The 18,114-nt window shown below is 42.6% G+C and overlaps 1 protein-coding gene and 1 long non-coding RNA gene across 8 annotated transcripts in view; one reads left to right on the top strand and one right to left on the bottom strand.

The window, feature by feature from the left end:
- Positions 1 to 18,114, bottom strand: part of Liph (lipase H) — a 44,405-nt gene that overhangs the window by 4,901 nt on the left and 21,390 nt on the right. For 2 of the 7 annotated variants that reach the window (XM_020183930.2, XM_074073610.1), the window contains exons 4-8: positions 15,354 to 15,455; positions 12,566 to 12,655; positions 6,895 to 7,062; positions 5,421 to 5,516; positions 3,523 to 3,634 (exon numbers count right to left, since the gene is read on the bottom strand). In XM_020183930.2, the coding sequence (XP_020039519.1) occupies positions 3,523 to 3,634; positions 5,421 to 5,516; positions 6,895 to 7,062; positions 12,566 to 12,655; positions 15,354 to 15,455 (568 nt within the window). The remainder of the gene's footprint in view (positions 1 to 3,522; positions 3,635 to 5,420; positions 5,517 to 6,894; positions 7,063 to 12,565; positions 12,656 to 15,353; positions 15,456 to 18,114) is intronic. The other 5 variants (XM_074073608.1, XM_074073609.1, XM_074073611.1 and 2 more) reach the window with 5 other exon arrangements.
- Positions 866 to 18,114, top strand: part of LOC141423277 (uncharacterized) — a 33,624-nt gene continuing 16,375 nt past the window's right edge. Inside the window, exons 1-3 of the long non-coding RNA XR_012448005.1 lie at positions 866 to 2,550; positions 9,218 to 9,258; positions 10,417 to 15,526. This is a non-coding gene — a long non-coding RNA (uncharacterized lncRNA). The remainder of the gene's footprint in view (positions 2,551 to 9,217; positions 9,259 to 10,416; positions 15,527 to 18,114) is intronic.

The following is an 18,114-nucleotide window of genomic DNA, read 5'->3' as shown; positions in this document are numbered from 1 at the left end:
GCTGTGAACATGGGTGTGCTGGTGTCTTTATTGTAACCTGACTTACATTCTTTCAGGTATAGGCCTAGAAGTGGTATTACTGGATCATATGGTTAAATCTAGGTTTTAATACATTTTTCCAAGTGTATGGAGATGTTTTCCACAGTCAGAATCCCAGTGATCTTAAGATATATCACTGGGAAAATTCAGCACAATCTCATCCCTCTGGGGAGCTGGGAGAGGAGGTCATGGTTTGCTGAGGAGACCCCTGGGTTCAGGAACAGTGGGCTTACTCCAGACATGGATCTGTAGTTCAGGGATTGGGAAGATGTGAACAGGTGTCACCCCAACCCCACTGGAGTCAAGGCTAGGTCCCCTAGACTGCAGAAGTGCTACGAGTAAAACTAACCCAAAAGGTACCCAGATTTTAGCTTCTAAATACCATCTCCACTAAAAGGAACCAGGGCTCTCTGGAAAAATGGTTGATTCTAGGGCTGGGGCAGAAAACATGCAAAGTAGTCCAGGAATAGCCCTTACCAGGAAGGAAGGAAGGGCTGCAGAGAGTGGAGGAAATGTTCAAAGGGACAAGCAGCACCTCATGTCTATTAGGGCAACAGGTGTTAGTGAGGCACTGGGGATCCTGGAACACTTAAGCACTGTCAGTGGGACTGGAAAATGGTACAACAGCGATGGAAAGCAGTATGGCGATCTGTCCAAAAATTAAAAGTAGAATTGCCACATGAGCCAGTCAACCCACTTTTGGATATATACCCAAAAGACTTGAAAACAGAATCTCAGAGGGATTTTGCACACCCATGTTCACAGCAGCACTATTCACAATAGCCAAAATGTGGAAGCAAAACATAGCATGTACATATAACAGAATGTTATTCAGCCTTAAAAAATGGAAATTCTGAGATATGTTACAACATGATCAAACCATGAGGATATTATGCTAAGTAAAATAAGCCAGCTACAAAAAGATGCGTATGATTTCATTTAATGAGATATCTCCTAGCTACTCAGGGGGCAGAGATAGGGAGGATTGCAGTTCAAAGCTTGCCAGAGCAAATAGTTCTGTGAGACCCTATCTCAAAAAAACTCTTCACAAAAAAGGGCTGGTGGAGTGGCTCAAGGTGTAGGACCTAAGGTCAAGCCCCAGTACCACAAAAAAAAAAAAAGAGATATCTAAAGTCATCCAATCCATAGAAAGAGAAATAATGGTATTTTCTAGGGCTGGGAGGTGGGCGGGGGGAGGGAAGTTGTTTAATGAGTATAGAGTTTCATTTTTTGCAAAATGAAAAGGTTCTGGAGAACCTTTCATCAACAATGTGAATACACTTAACACTACTGAACTATACACCAAAAATGGTCACAATGAGAAATTTTAGGTTATGCATTGTTACCACAATAAAAGAAAAAGAAGGACTGGGGGCATGGCTTAAGTGATAGGGCACCTGCCTGGCAAGTGCAAGACCTTAAGTTTAAACTCCAGTACTAACAACAACAACAACAAAAGATTTAAAAGATACATTAACAAGTATTGGCAAGAATGTGAACTGAAGAAATGGATCCTTTAAATATTGTTAGTGGGAATGTGAAATAGTACAATTGCTGTGGAAAATAGTTTGACAGTTCCTTAAAATGTTAAACATAGAGTTTCCACATGACCCAGCAATTCCATTCTTAGGGTTATAACTGAGAGAAAGGAAAACTTATGTCTACACAAATCACTTAAGCCACGCCCCCAGTCCTTCTTTTTCTTTTATTGTGGTAACAATGCATAACCTAAAATTTCTCATTGTGACCATTTTTTGGTGTATAATTCAGTAGTGTTAAGTGTATTCACATTGTATATGTATAAAAAAAGAAGATAAAAAAAGTAAAGAGAACCTGTGAAAACAAAAACAAAAAATCCACTCATATTCTCACCACCCAAACGTCACTCTTAACATTTTTGCATATTTCTTTTTCATTTTCTTACATTGTTAAGTTAATTTTATATAATTTGAGATCCTACATTTTCACTAAGCATATAGTAAGTTTTTATTTACTATCGTTCACAACAGCTTTAATGTATGAATGATATTCTATACCATGGTAATACTTGACTATTTTCCCATTGTTGGATTTTTTAAGGTGTTTCCAATTTATATTCCAGATTAAATTTTCTGAGTTTCAGAAACATTTATATATACATGTATATATGTACACATATATGTGTGTATGTTATATGTGTTTATATATGTATCTTATGAGCTCATAAAAGAATTAAAGTGTGTGTGGTGGGTGCTTTTTGCCTTTGGAGATGGGACTGTTAGAATGGGGCAAAGTCTTGTACTTTTATGTTGAATATTCCTTTGTGGGTTTCTTGTTGTTTTTTTTGGCAGTACTGGAGTTTGAACTCAGGGTCTCATGCTTGCCAGACGGGTGCTCTACCACTTGAGTCACTCCGCCAGCCCTTTTTGGTGTTGAGTACTTTCCAGATAGGGCCTCGCAAACAATTTGCCCAGAGCTGGATTTGAGCCATGATCCTCTGAATTTCTGCCTTCTGAGTATCTAGGATCACAGGTGAGAACCACCAGTGCTCAGCATCCTTTACATGTTTTGAAATTAATATTATTTTTGATTGATGAATCATAATTGTTGCGGTTTGGATGTGAAATACCAAAGTTCTTGCATCGAAGGCTTGGCCCCATGGAGGTGTTCAGAGGTGACTGAGTCATGAGGGCTCTGACTTCAGCAGGGGATTAATCCACTGATGAGCCGGCTGAATGGGCTGTTAGGAGGAAGGTGAAGCCTAGTTGAAGGAAGTGGATAACTGGGGCATGCCTTTGAAGTGGATGGCTTGTGCCCAGACACTCACTCTCACTCTCATTCTCTCTCTCTCTCTCTCTTCCCTCCCCCAATTCCTGGCTGCTTTGGGGTGAGCAGCAGTTCTCCTCTGCCATGCCCTTCCACCAGATGTTCTGCATGACCATAGGCCCAGAAACAAAGGGGCCATGTGACCATGGACTGAAACCTTTGAAATCCTAAAACAAAATAAAACTTTCCTCTTTTAAGTTGACTTTCTCAGGTATTTCATCCCAAGAACAAAAATTGTTGTACATTTATGTATAACATATTGTAAATTGTATACATTTATGGGGTACAATGTGAAGTTTTGACATATGTACACATGTGGGATGATTAAATTAGCATATTCTTTTATAATTTAAGCTTTTCAGTAAGCAAGGATGACTTTTGTAATTGTTTAATCAAAGGAAATAAGGAGGAAAGAAGGAAAAGGAGAGGAAGAGAAAGGAAGAAAGGGAAGGAGGGAAGGGGAAAAGGGAAAGCAGGGAGGGAAGAAAAGAAAGCCATCATACCAGTTACACTTGGAGAGAGCCTGAGAGATCAAGAGCCAGGAGAAGCAATTAAGCAATATGTCCTGTTCTATCTTTTGTAGAACAAAGAAAAGAACAGGCCAGTAAATAAGAATGGACGTATATCTGGGATTTAGTTTTTTCAACCAAACTAGGAAACTACTGCTGCTCAACTTACTGATTGATTTTGGATTCTGTGATGTTTCCATCTTTGTCTTTCAGTTTGATTATAATAGATCCTCTTCTTATGTTCTTGTTCCAAGATACAATGTCCACAAAATAATGATATACTGCAAAGCAGGAAGAGAACACATAAGAGAGAGGTACCCCCAACTGCTCCCCTAAAGGGTCGGTTCTCAAAATCCAACATCCCTAATAATTGAGCCTCCTTTTCTTTTCCTCTAGTGTTTATCTGCAAAGATCCATCCAGGGCAGAAATTTCCACTCCCCCTTTCTCTTCTCTTTGGTAAGAATGGTAAGAGTGACAGCAGAATTCAATGGTATCCAGTTGCCATGTACAAACATCATGAGTTCCCACCTTGTGGCCTGAAGTCTCATGGATTAGTGCTGAGTATGACTGGTCCATTTCAATTCCTGTCTACCACAGGATAAAACAACTAAGTGGCCATTTGGAGATTCTCCAAAGCTGACAGGGTCTCCCACAATCTGGGCTTTGTCCTACCTGGCCATCCTAATCTCTTTCCCAACCATGCCAAACCTCCTGCACTTCCTGCACTTTAGAGCTCTCTCTGCTCCAGGCCTTTCCTGACTTGACACCTTCCTTGGTCCATTTTGCAAATCCATCCTCCAGGTTTCAGCTTAATGTCCTTTCTACCAAGAGGCCTTTCCTGGCCCCCAGACTAAGTCAGGTCTCCTTTCTTAGAGTCCCTGTTCTGCTCTGGACTTCCCCCTAACTATACTTAAAAAATGCAAGAAAAAAAAGTGGTCAATATGTGAGTATATCAAGCTAAGTATTGCCTTGTAGGGTTTAATACCTTGTAGGGAATAAAACCTTGTAGGGTTTTTTTAAGGTAAAACTAAAATAATCTATAAGGGATAACTAACTATTCCTCTTTGTAATTCCACCAGTAACACCTTATAGGCACCTAATAAATTCCTGTTTAATAAATGAAATGTGATATGTTCAGAGAGCTATCTTCTTCTTTATTAGCTGCTTCCTAAGGTCAAGAATGCTTTGGGAAGATGGGGGTCAGTTTTTCTCCCTCTTGGCCAGACTGGCAAGGAAAGAGAAAGAGGTTCAGGAAGATTTTGTTCCCATGAAGGAATAAGTTCAGCCTGGAGTTACCATTTGATGGCCTGTTATGGCTGAGGGGCTTGCCCCATACAAACCAGTTAGGTGCCAAACCCTGGGCTGCCACACATGGCTCCAAGGGAAGGGAAAATCCAATCGTTGCTCCCAAGAAAAGTGAAAAGATAAGCAAGATTTCAGGAAAGACATACATCTGCCCAGGCAAATCCTAATTGTGTCCCAGGGCATTTAATCATCTAATTATCTCCCACCTGGAATACTCAACCTCTTGATATCCTTAGGTCACCATTGTTACTACAGATCTAGAACTGATCCATAGACATGGCTGCCATCTGAATTTTCCCTGTCCAATTTCATATCTCCTGAGGAATAAAGCAATTTTCTGGAAGATCTTAGCACTTACAGTGGCCATCCAGTGATGACTGGATATATTGGTATTTTAACCCTAATATCCTAAAAGATAGATATTATCTCCATTTTATGAATCAGCATCCTGAGACTTAGAGAGGTTAAATGACTTGACCAAGGTCTCACAACTATTATATGACAGAATCAGGATTTATCCTAGGCCCTTCCAGCTCCAAATCCCAAGCTTTAATATGGCCCTTACTTGCCAAGAACTAGCCAGGAAGCTGAGACTCAGCTATCCCCAAAATGAAAGGATCAATCAAAAAGAAACAACCACAGGATGGAGATGTGGCTCAAGTGGCAGAGTGCCTGCCTAGCAAGCACAAGGCCCTGAGTTCAAACCCCAATACTGCCAAAAAAAAACCCAAACAAAAGAAACAACTGCATTCAGGACTTACTGCAGAATGGCTTCTTGTCATCTGTGTCAAAGAATGCCTTAGTCATCGGAGGATCTTTCTCCTTTAAATAGTCTTTCCAGCTATCAGCATAGTATCCTATAAAATGAGTTAAAATGATGCAACATCAGTATGTAATTATATAGGCATGCAGGCAAAAAAATAGCTTTGACGTTTTCCAGCAATGCATTCATTATCTACATTGAAACAGATTTAGGTTTATACCTTATAACATCATTATTGCAAAAAAAGCATCATGCTTTTATTTTCGGTGCTAAAGATTGAACCCTGGGCCTCATGCATGCTAAGCACATACTTTACCCTGAGCTATATCCCCATACTGTCCATGTGCTTTCTTGAAGCACTGCAATTAGGTCACTACATTGTACAGAACACGGGCTTGCCGTGTCTCTATGTCACCAAGCAGGTGAGCGTCTCCCTTCACATCTGTGCCTGTAGGCCAGGGTCAAGTGCTGTCCTGTGGGGCTTCTTCTTCTCCTCTGTCCACACCCCTAGAGAATGGCCTCCAAATTCTGAATTAATTGACCTGGGTAAGACCAGGTGTCAGAATTTTAAAAAACTCCCTTGGTTATTCTAGAGCACAATCAAAGTTGAACCACTTGTCTACATAGCATACCCTGCTGTTAACTTGCATTTTTCCTTTTGTGAAAAATCAGAAAATCCTTCTGGCCATCCTGTTTCAAGTATCCAAGTATCCTAGCAAGTATCCAAGGAGCCTCCGCAGTATCTTTCACCCCCGTCATCCCTGTGTGTGCACACAGGGAACCACACTAGGGAGGAAGGGCATTTACAGGCACGGCTTGTTGGAAGGGGTCACTCTGCAAGTCTCCTCTGGCTCACTGTGGACCCTCCCCAGCAGAGAGGGTGTCAGGCTATGTAAAGTGATTGTGCCCTGGGTAGGCTTCTTTTTCATGATAGAAAGTATATTCAGTATACTAACTGCTGGATGGAATCCTATACAGATTGCTTTTCTAACGCTGTTCTCATTTATTTGTCTTTTGTTTTCTTTTTTCAGTGCAGGGTTTCCCTGTGTAGCCTAGGCTAGCCTGGAATTTACAATTCTCCTGCCTGAGTGCTGGGATTACAGGCCTGTACTACCATGCCCAGCCCTAACACTGCTTATAATTAGGAGACTAGAGGAGCTCAAATACCAAATTGGCTAGAAAAACCTGACTGGCATAGTATGGTGGTACACAGCTGTAATCCCAGCACACAGGAGGTTGAAGCAGGAGGACTGCAAGTTCCAGGCCAGTCTAGGCTACATACTGAGTTTGAAGCCCCCTGGGACAATGTAGTGAAATCCTGTTTCAAAAATAAATAAATAAATCTGGCTGGATAAATTTTTTTTGTAAATACAATTTTGGGGCCCAGTTTTAGATAGTAAAATGGTTCTGGGATTTGTACCAAAACATTAGCTCTTTGTTCTTCAGAGGGGAAAACTGCTTGTTGGACTTACCCAGAAGGGGACAGGACACCTTTTGTGGTATGCCACAGCTGACGCACTTGCCATTCCTATAATCCCGGTAGCTGTCACAGGGATAGGCAGCAATGGCACAGTTCTCTCTCAGGGAAGCAAGGTACAGGTACACGGACCTCTGGTGGTCACATTTGAAATACTCCATTCCTTGTTGTAAAAGGAATGATTAGAGAAGAGCAGTTGAAAGAGCCACATCACAGCTCACTCACACACACTTTATCATGTCTCCTGCATGCCAGAAACTGTGCTAAGACCTTCAATGTGCTCAATCCCATTTAATCCTTACAAAAAGCCAAGGAGAACCAGGGACCTGTAATCCTAGCTACTTGGGAGGCTCAGATCAGAAGGATCGTGGTCCAGACCTACCCAGGCAAAAAGCAAGACCTTATCTCCAAAATAATCAGAGCAAAATGGGCTGGAGGCATGGCTCAAGCAGTAGAGCCCTGAGTTCAAACCCCAGTATTGGAGGGGAAAAAAGTCAAGTGTCACAGGAAAGATTAAATTATATCTAAGGTTGTGATGGGAATAAAACAAATATATTTTAGCTAAAAACCACGAGGAAGGGGTGTGGCTCAATGGTTGAACACTTGCTTAGAATGCATGAGGCCCTGGGTTCCATCCCCAGCACCACTAAAAAGTAAAAAAATTTTTTAAAGGGCAAAAAAAGACCTTGACTTCTTGCTTAGTGATTGAGGTGTCTTTCATTGTCATCCAGTGTTTGAGCCACAGATTAGCCGACATCATAATCGTGCTCAATAAAACACAGATATTTCAGACTGAGAGGAGGCTGAGGAATCAGCATTTTATCAAACATCCTCCCCGCCTCACCCCCACAGGATCCCAAAGCATTCAAGTCTGCAAATCCCTGACCTAATTTTGCCAGGCTACCTCATAGACTAAACAGATCCTGTGTCTGAGAGTCATACTGCAGCCACCTGCAGTGATGGTGTCTGGTCAAATGTCTGCCCTCGAGTTTACTATCCTCCTGCTGGAATGACAGGCAGGCACCACCATGCCCAGTTTTTAAAAAACAACTTAGGTCTGGGAGTGTGCCACAAGTGGTGGAGTACCTGCCTAGCATCACAAGGCCCTGACTTCAAACCTCAGTACCAGCCAAAAACAAAACAAACAAACCGAACCCAACCTTTCACTGTAAAACATCACTGTCAGGTCTAATAAAGTACTATCTTCTCTCTCAAATGGAATAACTATGACTCTGCTCCATAAATAAAGACTTGGCCTATTTATGGCCAAGCTCGGGATCCTAGAACAGTGCTGGGCACATAGAAGATTATCAATAAGGATTTGGTGGGTGTGCTGGCCTAGCAAGTGTGAGGACCTGGATTCAATACCCAGTACCACAAACAAAACAAAACAACAACAACAAAACCCAACAAAGCAGGACTTGGTGGGTGGATGAACAAGACGCACAGTCTCTAGAGGGGTTTGCTGTATGCTGAGACCTCTCTGCCTTCTTTTGCCCAGGACTTAGTAACTAGAGGTCTGGTTATGAGCTTCTCAGTATGTCACTGGTCAACACTAATAATCCCAGTGACTGCCAAAGTCAAAAGCAAGAGGGGCCGGGGGCTGGGAGCGTGGCTCAAGTGGCAGAGTACTCAAGGCCTGAGTTTGAACCCAATGACCTTCAAAAACATAAGGAAGGAAGGAAGGAAGGAAGTTTTGATTACTGCTGTATTTTTCATTCATTATCAAAAGCAATGAGGCCTGGAACTGGACAAGAGACCAGGCAGGCAAGCAACCAAGGGAGACATGATGTACCATTGCTAAACGCTGGGAAATCATTGGAAATAAAACTGCTCAGTGGTTCTCAAATGTTGCTTATGGACTGGTGCTGGTCTGTGACAATACTTTCATGGTTCAGAAAAAAACAGATGTATTTTTTGTGAATTAAAATTGCAGGGCAAATGTAGCTCACTGGTACAGTACTTGCCTAGCATGTGTAAGGCCCTGGGTTCAATTCCCCAGTACTACCTCCCAATAATAACTGCTATTACTCATACCCTCTGAGCTAATTTAAAATATTTTTAAAGCCAAGTATGGTGGTACATGCCTATAATCCCAGCTACTCAGGATGCTGAGGCAAGGGTATTGAAAATTCAAGGTCAGTCTAGCCAATTTAGGAAGACCCTGTCTCAAATGAACAAAAACCCAGAAATTTATAATTGTATAGCTTTTGGAATAGACAAATTAGAAACACTATTGTGCATAATAACATCCTAGGTAGGAGGTACTTTATGTAATATATTGCTAACCCTCTCAATCCTATAATTTCATTTTCTAGATGGGAAAACTAAGGCACAGAGAACTTGAGGCCCCATGCTGGTAAGTGTCAAAGAGGAATTTTAAAGCCAGGTCTATGTGGCTCTAGAACCTGTGTTTGCTGCTCTCCTACTGAATTTCTCAAAATACTGTCTCCAGACCAGCTGTATTTGCTCTCCTGGAAACTTGTTATAAATATGAATTATGGAACACTGCTCCTGTGGGGATGGGGTCTTGGAAATCTGTGTTTTGGCAAGCCTTCTATATGATTCTGGGCTAAAAGCTTGAGAATTGCTACTTTGCTGCAGAATGGAAGATGGGGGCGGGTGGAGCTAGCACATAGACTTAAATTATTTTAAATTGTTCTTTGGTGGTTTTGGGGGTTGAACTCAGGGCCTCATGCTTGCTAGACAGGTGTTCTACCACAAGACACTTGTCAGCTTTTTTTGTGTAGGTTGTTTTTGTGACAGGGACTTGCTTTATGCCCAGACTCATCTGGAGCATAATTCTTCTATTTGTGATTTTCATGTAGCTGGGAATGACAGGTGCACACCACCATGGCCAGACATTGGCTGAGATGGGGTCTCGAGAACTTTTTGTCCTAGCTGGCCTCAAACTGCGTGTGATCCCTATTGTCTTAAGTAGCTAAGGATTACAGGCTTGAATCACCCGCTCTGCTAGCCTTGAATTTTAATTAAGGACTAAACCTGAAGTTTACTGAAAAGCCATAGGAACTTGGTGACACATTAATTGGGCCGGCAAGATGAAGTCTCCCTGTATCCTATGAGAAGGCCATCAGCAGGTGTGTTGTGTGAGAGCACTCTGCATGGTGAGCCTGCAAGGATCACCAAGTGAGGGTCAAGGAACTAGGACTGATAATAAAGGACCACATTCTTTTATATCAGCATTCTCTGAGCAGAGGCTGGGAGTGCAACTGAGTGGTACAACACATGCTTACATGTGTGAGGCCCTGGGTTCCATTCCCAGCACTATAAAAAAAATAATCCTCTGAAGAGGCAGACCACATAAGAAAGTACATGAGCCCAAGCTGTAAATCCTGGGACCTGGCCTCAGTTGTAAGTGGGCACCACGGGTGGCAGCTGCATGGAAATGGGTCATTCTGGGAGTGAAGACCCTCTAAAGGGGTGTGGGCTGCTGGGTAGAGTCCACGGTATATGTGGTAAATTAGAATTTGTACCAATTCTTCCTTCTCATTTCCAGGATAAAATCCGAAGTCAGGGAAATTGATTAAATACTTAAAAAAAAAAGTAGTGCAAGAAGAAAATCAGATGACCTGTGACTCAACCTAAAGGGAAGTTCTATTCAAAGGGCCATGGAGGAGGAGAGCCCATTGAAAACTCTTGATGTCAGGAGGAAAGCAAGAATTTTAAGTAGGACCTTAAGCTGGAGCCTTCTAGAAGACTGAAGCAGGGAAAGGACCCTGAGCTCCACCATCCAGTGGTTGGGAGGCTACTGGTGACCTTGAAGAAGTTTACCTCCAGCAAAGCAGTGTGGGTGGACCCTGAAAAGTGGGGTTAGCAGGAAGGACTGCAAGGTGATGGAAGCAGAAAGGAAGACCCTCCTTGCATGCGGTGAGAGGAAGAGAAAACTGCAGGGATCATCAGAGATACCCTACAAATTTTCATGAGAGGGCAAGTTACCCTGAAGGCACAAGAAATGAGATACTGAAGAGGGAACAAGATACCAGGAAAAGGCTCTGGGCCAGGCTGGTAGAGGAAAACCCCCAAGGAGAGCAAGCAGAGGGAAAAGCTTTGAAAATGGATGGGGAAGGTCAGGAAGGGATGTGAATGGAAGCACCCTTGTGAACGAGGGTGAGGATAGATGGAATGGCTCTCTCAGGTGTGATAAACATTTAGGAGAGAGAGTTCACAGGTAGGGAGATCTTTAGAGTAGATGCATCAGTAGTAATGCTAGGATGTCAACAAAAGATGAACAAGAGAATTCTCTGGCACTGAGGACCTGGGACAGTTAGCTTGCCTGGACCTTGAACTCAATCAACAAGGCTTCAGGGCTTCTCCAGCACTGTCCCCAGACAAAGGTGGGACTGCTATGGCAGAGACCTAAGAGTCTGGGGGCACACAGGGTATTCATGATAGCAGCCAAGTGGCAAGCCTCTCTTTTTTGCTACCAGGGTAAATGAGAGGTGCTGAACCTTAGGAAGAGGCACCAGAAGTCATGAATGGGCAAGAATTGGTGAAAGGCAGAACTCAGGTTGGTTCTCAGTGGGAGTCATGAGGTGTGATAGTGAGACAGGAGGCTGATGAGGCACAGAGATGGATGTCAAAAGAGTTGGAGATGAAAAGCTGTTCATGTCATTCAAAGGGAAGTGAGTCCCCAAAAAGGGTAACCAGTAAAGGTGAGGATCTGAGTAGGAAATGGTAAACCCATGAAGAGCTGTGGTTGTGAGCTCGTGGCTTGGAGAGGCACTGGGTGCTGGAATTAGATCACTGTTGCTTCTTCTACAGTCCACTTGTGCCCACAGAGATAAGTAAAAGGCAAAGAGACACAAAGAGGGGTGGGAGGAAAGAAACATGGGGCTGGTATGGGCTAAGCTGGACTGTACAGCACTTACTGTTCCTCAAACTTTCTTTTGCAGAAATAATGAGGTTGATAACAACACAGGGCTTTCCTTTATAAGCAAAACACATCATCTTTGCTATTCTCTACTGGTGGAGCTAGTTACTCTGTCACACAGGATAAGGGAATTTGAACACGCTATGGTACACTGTGGTACAATATGTGTGGCCCTACTTATGCCTTTTCAGCTGGATTATTTTCAAACACTGTCATTCTGATGGGGCCATATAAAGCCACCATTTTTCTTCTTTTGAGAATTATTTACATGGTTGTTACCTTTCTCTTGCAGTGGTGAAATATAAATCTAGAGCACTAAGGAATGGGATTTTATATTCTGGCCTGTACCTAATTTTTGTTGCACTCCAACTCCCTGTTTCTTTTAGCAGTACTGGGGATTGAACTCAGGAACTCCAGCTTGCTAGGCAAGTGTTCCCCCACTTGAGCCACACCCCCAGCTCTTATCCTTTAATTTATTTTGAAGATAGGGTGTCGCCAGGCTGCCCTCAGTTAGTGATCCTCCTACCTCTGCCTCCCAATTAGCTGAGATTTCAGGCCTGTAATCTCATGCTGTTACACGCTCATGTTATAAGCTCTAACTTTACTTTTGTTTTGTGAATTTGAGTTTGCAATTTATAATTTGCATTTGTACCACCTCTGTCATCTGAAGAAATTTGTTTCCTATTAAAAACTACTCCATGTAGTGTAATAATCGGTTTTTTGATACGCTTTTTTCAAACAACTGTTTTCCAAGAGGGAAAGTATCTGCACTTACCTCCGAATATTGTCTTGGGGCAGCCAGGTTGGTCTAATCCTCCGTTTGGGTAGAAGTCTATGTTTCCTAATGGTTCTTTGTAGCCCAGCGCTAAAAAGAACACACTGTCCTCAGCACCTTTCACAGCCCACAGCTCATTTGTCTGGAGGATGCGGGCAGGGGCTGCGTTGTTGTTGTTATCATTATTGCTATACCCATTTAAATAGTTTTCCCAAAGTTACCTGGCTAGTTAGTTAGAAAGCAGGAAGTAAATTCCTTATCATCCATCCCATTACCAGGTGACTATGAAAATAATGACAGAATTTAATTCCACTACTTCTAAAGACAAAGGGATTTTGATCACTCAGTCACTGCTAAATGATATATTTCTTTACATTTGGCTGGAACCCTCTAATAAGCTTCTGTTTGCATTTGTGTAAAGCTTTTTTTTTTTTTCCCCTTTTTGGTAGTACTGGGGTTTGAACTCAGGGCCCTGTACTTGCTAGGCAGGCTCTACCACTTAAGCCATGCACAGTCCTTTTTGCTTTGTTATTTTATGGATAGGATCTAGCATTTTTGCCTGCAGCCAGCCTCAACTGGGCTCCTTCTAATTAGCTGGGATCTCAGGCATGTACCACCACACCCTGCTTATTGATAGAGATGGCATCTCAGTAACTTTTTGACTGGACTGGCCTTGAACCTAGATCCTTCTGGTCTCTACCTCCTGAGTAGCTGGGCTTACAGGCATGAACTGTGTGCCCAGACTTGCATTTGTTTAAATCTTTAATGAATAAGATAGGAAAAATTGGATTTTTAGCTCATAGGCAAAAATCTCTAAAAAATATTTAGCATCCAGGGTGGGGAAAAGATTGGAAACACTTCTAGAAAATGGGGGCCTAACTATTATAGATTTAACAACTGATTATTTTATCTATGTAACCCCAAAATTATCAGTAAAATTCTTGATTAAAAAATTGATCTAAGGTTGGACCAGTGGCCTATTCCTGTAATCCTCACTACTCAGGAGGCAGACATTGGGAGGATCACAGTTCAAGGTCAGCCTGGACAAACAGTTCATGAGGCTCCCATACCAACCAATAAAAACTAAGCATAGTGGCATGTACTTGTCATTGCAGCTACACAGGAAAGCATAAATAGGAGGATTGCAGTCCAGGCCTGCCTGGGCTTACAGCAAGATCCTATCTCAATGTAAAAATGGCTGGCAGGGTGGCTTAAATGGTACAGCACCTGCTTGGCAAAAGCCTCTGAGTTCAACCCTGAGTAGTGCAAAAAAAAAAAAAAAGAGTTGATGTATATATGTCCACATATATATGCATATGAACACATATAGTACATCATGATAGTGATAATAGTTATTGTATGTTGAGAACCTATGCATGTCTATGGGTATGATACTAAGTATCTTACATACCTTTCTTCAGATTTTCAAAATGTTTGCAAGGTAGCCCCAGGTAAGTGCAGAGGAGGTAACTTATAATGAAGATACAGAGGCCTTAAGGAATTGACCGATGTCACCAGAAAGAGCAAAACCTAGGTTCTGAGCCACATCTTCCTGATGGCAAAGCTTATATTCTTTTATTCAAAATTCACTTTCCATCAAGCATTTTTTTCCCATCAAGCATTAAAATGGCACTGAGGTACTACACTGAAGTAAGGTAAGGCTTTGCAAACTTCATGTAACAAAAAACCTGCTTCACAAAGCAACATTTCTTCTAAGACAAACTATTGCTGAGTGCCACACCAGAGTGCCCATGATTCATGGTCAGGGGTTTGTTTGTTTGATAATTTTTTTCTGGTGGTGCTAGGGCATAATTAGCACCATCCCCATCCCCATATCAAGAATTTTTTTAGTGGTCATGGTTCATGCCTGTAATCCCAGCTACTTGGGGGGAGAGCAGGAGGATCTAGGTTTGAGGCCAACCTGGGCAAAAAGTTCAAGAGACCTCTATCTTAAAAATAAAAGCTGAGCATAGTGATGTGTACCAGTCATCCCAGCTACTCAGGAAGTTTAAGTAGGAGGATTTGTGGTCCAGGTCATCACAGACAAAAAACTCAAGACCCTACCTGAAAAATAACTTAAGCAAAAAGGACCAGGGTGTTGCTCAAGTAGTAGGGCACCTGCCTAGCAAGTTTGAGACCCTGAGTTCAAAACCCAGTACCACCAGAAAAAAAAGTTTTTTAAGTGGTCATGTCATAAAGAGGATGCACAATTAAATCACCAGTCTGTTCTTCCCCTTTCTCCTCCCCACATTCCTACTCCAGCTCCTGTCCTAGACATGTGGGTATAGTAGACACTCATCCTTGAACACTTCAATCCACATGATATGTACCCAGTCCCAGATATTAATTGGTATCCTGAAAGACAGAAATAGGCTGTGATCCACAGAGAGCCAGGGAGCTAGAGGTAGGTCAGAGTTGCTCTGTGTGGAGAGGAATATCAGTTTAAGGAAATAATGAGAAAGAACCAGCACACCCAAGTAATCATGTATCTAAATCCAGTTGCATGTTAGGAAACATCTGTCCACTTGTTGGACAAATCAGCCTGTCCTTGACTGGGCACTATGATCACTTTAAACGTAAGAGGAGATGATGAGGAAATTAACCCCACTCCAGCACGAAACACTGGGCATGTGCTGAACCAGCTTCCCGTCAGCGCTCCTGCAGATTTGGAATCCTGCCCCGTGGGAAAAGAGGGCACCTGGAGTAGCCTGTTTTGTCCCAGTACCATGGTCCCCAGGGAAGACCATGGAGTCTGGGGGCCAGTGGCCCACAAGAATAGGAATGTTACCATCAATGTCGGAGTGGATGACATCAACGAACTGTGCATCGCTGGGATCTAATCTATCCTGGGGAGGTCTCCCGTTGAATAAAGGCCCTGCAGGGTCGAGTCCTGGAAGGAAAACAGAGTGGCTTGGCAGCCTCACGCCATGAGTCACTCACACAAACCTTTGATCCCTTCAGGTGAGTATGGTTCACATGCTGCAGGGTGCCCAAGGGTGGGCGAGCACCCACACTCCCATTCTGCTTTGTCAGGGTGCTTGTCCACAGCCCTGTGGCTCTTTCCCACAGTAGAGATGGTTACCCTGGCAGTGCCCCGGAGAACAGCTCGCAGACTCCACGAGGAGGCCAACTGGGCAGTGCTTTGCAGCAGAAAGTGCACTTGACTGGGGACAAATGGCAGATCATCAAGCAAAAAGCACCACAGGCTGCATACAGGAGAAAAGGCAGATGCTAGACTGATGATCCAGAGACCCCACTCAGCCCTTCCTTCAGTTATTAACCCCACTCCTTTACAGATAGCTATTATGATTCCCTTTTTACAGATTAATTCACTGAGGTTCAGGGAGTTAGGCTTCTTGGCTAACACCCAGCCTCACCGCATAATCCTCCCCATCTGTTGAGTTCGTGGTGTCACAGCGCTGAGTTGAGCCAGCTCAACAGGAAAGTGTAAAACTCGCCCGTCAGGCCAGGGACTGGACCATGTATGGAAGAGGGTGCAATTCCCCACAGATATAGCCAATCTAACCCATCCCACAATGCCTAACCTGATTTCTTGTTCTTGGTCAATGTTAGATGGGTGTTCCTCATCACTGCTAAGAGCAGCTGGTAAAACAGGAGTTCCTATGATGCTGTAATTACAAATTAAGAACTTAAAAAAAAAAAAGCTGATGTGGATGGCCTGATGTGGAGTGAACACATCAAGGGACGTCTGTCTCCCTTGAGGCTTTAATCTGTCAATATAATTTTCTTCCTTGGAGCTCGGCCCAGTAGGTTACTCTGTGTGAACATTTGATTTGGGGTTTTGGTGTTGTTTGATTGAGCTTAGGACCTCATACATGTAAAACATGTGCTCTACCATTGAGCTACACCCCTAGACCCTATGGGATGTCATTTTAGATGGCTTCCCCTGTCCCCCAATGTTACGTATAAAACCCAGAAGATAGGATCTTTTCTTCAGCTTTCCTGCTTCTAGCTTCTCCATTCCTCCTCTCCCAATGCTCTGCTACTTCCTAGAGGCATTTATTTTGCTAACTGCCTTCTCTTAGCTTCTCCCCCTCCCCCTTCCAACACACACACTCCAGCCTTTCTCCTGTCTACTCCCAACTGAAACTGATGTGGGAGGAGATGGGCCAACGCCCAGGCACCCAAGTCAATAAGCTACTCTCAACACAAGGAAAACTCCACAGCCTTGGAAAGAATTTGCCCCATAGACTTCCCCTTCCTTGCATCAGATAGAATCACTTCCTGTCTAAGAAAATGAACCGTGAGAGTCAGTTTATAGCAACCTCCAGATCCATGGCCGATAAAACGTCTACACCAGGCCATTCTGAGAGTGAGGAGAGTACAAATCATATGCAAGGACTAGAGGCATAAACGAGGACCGTCAACAGGCAAAACCTGGACTTGTGATATCCATAGTGATGTCATAGCAAATGATCAGCTGAAAATGTCAGTCAAAATTTACAGCAAAACTTGCCCCCAAACCTACGTAGTCTGAGCAAGCAGACAGACATGGAGTTCCAAAGTTAGCACTAACCAGCTGTGTGACCTTAAGCAGGTTGATTTATCTCTCTGAACTTTAGTTTTCTTATCTTGTAAAATTGAGGTAGCATTAATAGCTACTTCAAAAGATTAATAAATGCACTGCTAATGGCACATGCCTGTAATTCCAGCACTTGGGAGGCTGATGCAGGAGGATCAAGAGTTCAAGGCCAGTCTGGGCTAAACAGTGACACCCATTCTTAATCAATCAATCAAGAAAAAGCACTTCTAAACTGAATCCACAACATTCTGAGATTATTCTAGAATAGAAACAGAATAGAAAAAGTAAGGTAGCTCTTACTGTTCTCATATCAGCAGAATAGTGTCTGGAACAGTGATCCTTGACTTTTGTTGCAGCAATAGTTAGGTGGGAATTTGATGAAAGCTTTGGGCCTCTCCCCAAGAAAGACATCAGTCATTCTGCAGGTAATTTCAGGGGCAACTTGTGCTTTCTCTCAAGTCACCATGAACTCTCTAAGACTGCTCTCAATAGAAATTTAATGTGAGCAACATTTATGATTCAAATTTGTCTAGAAGCCACATGAAAATGTAAAAAAGATAGGGCTGGAGGCATGACTCAAGCAGTAGAACCCTTGCCTTACATGCATGAAGCCCTGTGTTCAAACCCCAGGACAGACCAAAAAAAAAAAAAAAAAGTAAAAAGGAAACAGGGAATATTATTTAAGAATGCATTTTATTTAATCTAATCTATCTAAAATATTATCATGCCAGTGTGACCAATTTAAAAAATTGAGATTTTTTTTATCTTCTTTTCTTTTCATTCTTTTTTTTTTCATTTTTCTTTTATTATTCATATGTGCATACAAGGCTTGGTTCATTTCTCCCTCTTTTCATTCTTAATAGTCAAAAGCCAGCATGTATTTTGCACTAATAGCACATCTCAGTTTGCACTGACCATGTTTCAAGTGCTCAATGCCCACATGTGGCTAGTGGCTACTTTGTTTCTGAAAGTCCACCATCCAGTTAAAAATACAGATTCCTGTTGG

Source organism: Castor canadensis, chromosome 5, assembly GCF_047511655.1.
Source record: "Castor canadensis chromosome 5, mCasCan1.hap1v2, whole genome shotgun sequence".
NCBI classification, from domain to species: Eukaryota; Metazoa; Chordata; class Mammalia; order Rodentia; family Castoridae; genus Castor; species Castor canadensis.
Note: the sequence above shows the minus strand (reverse complement) of the source record. Positions and strands in the feature narration are given on the sequence as shown.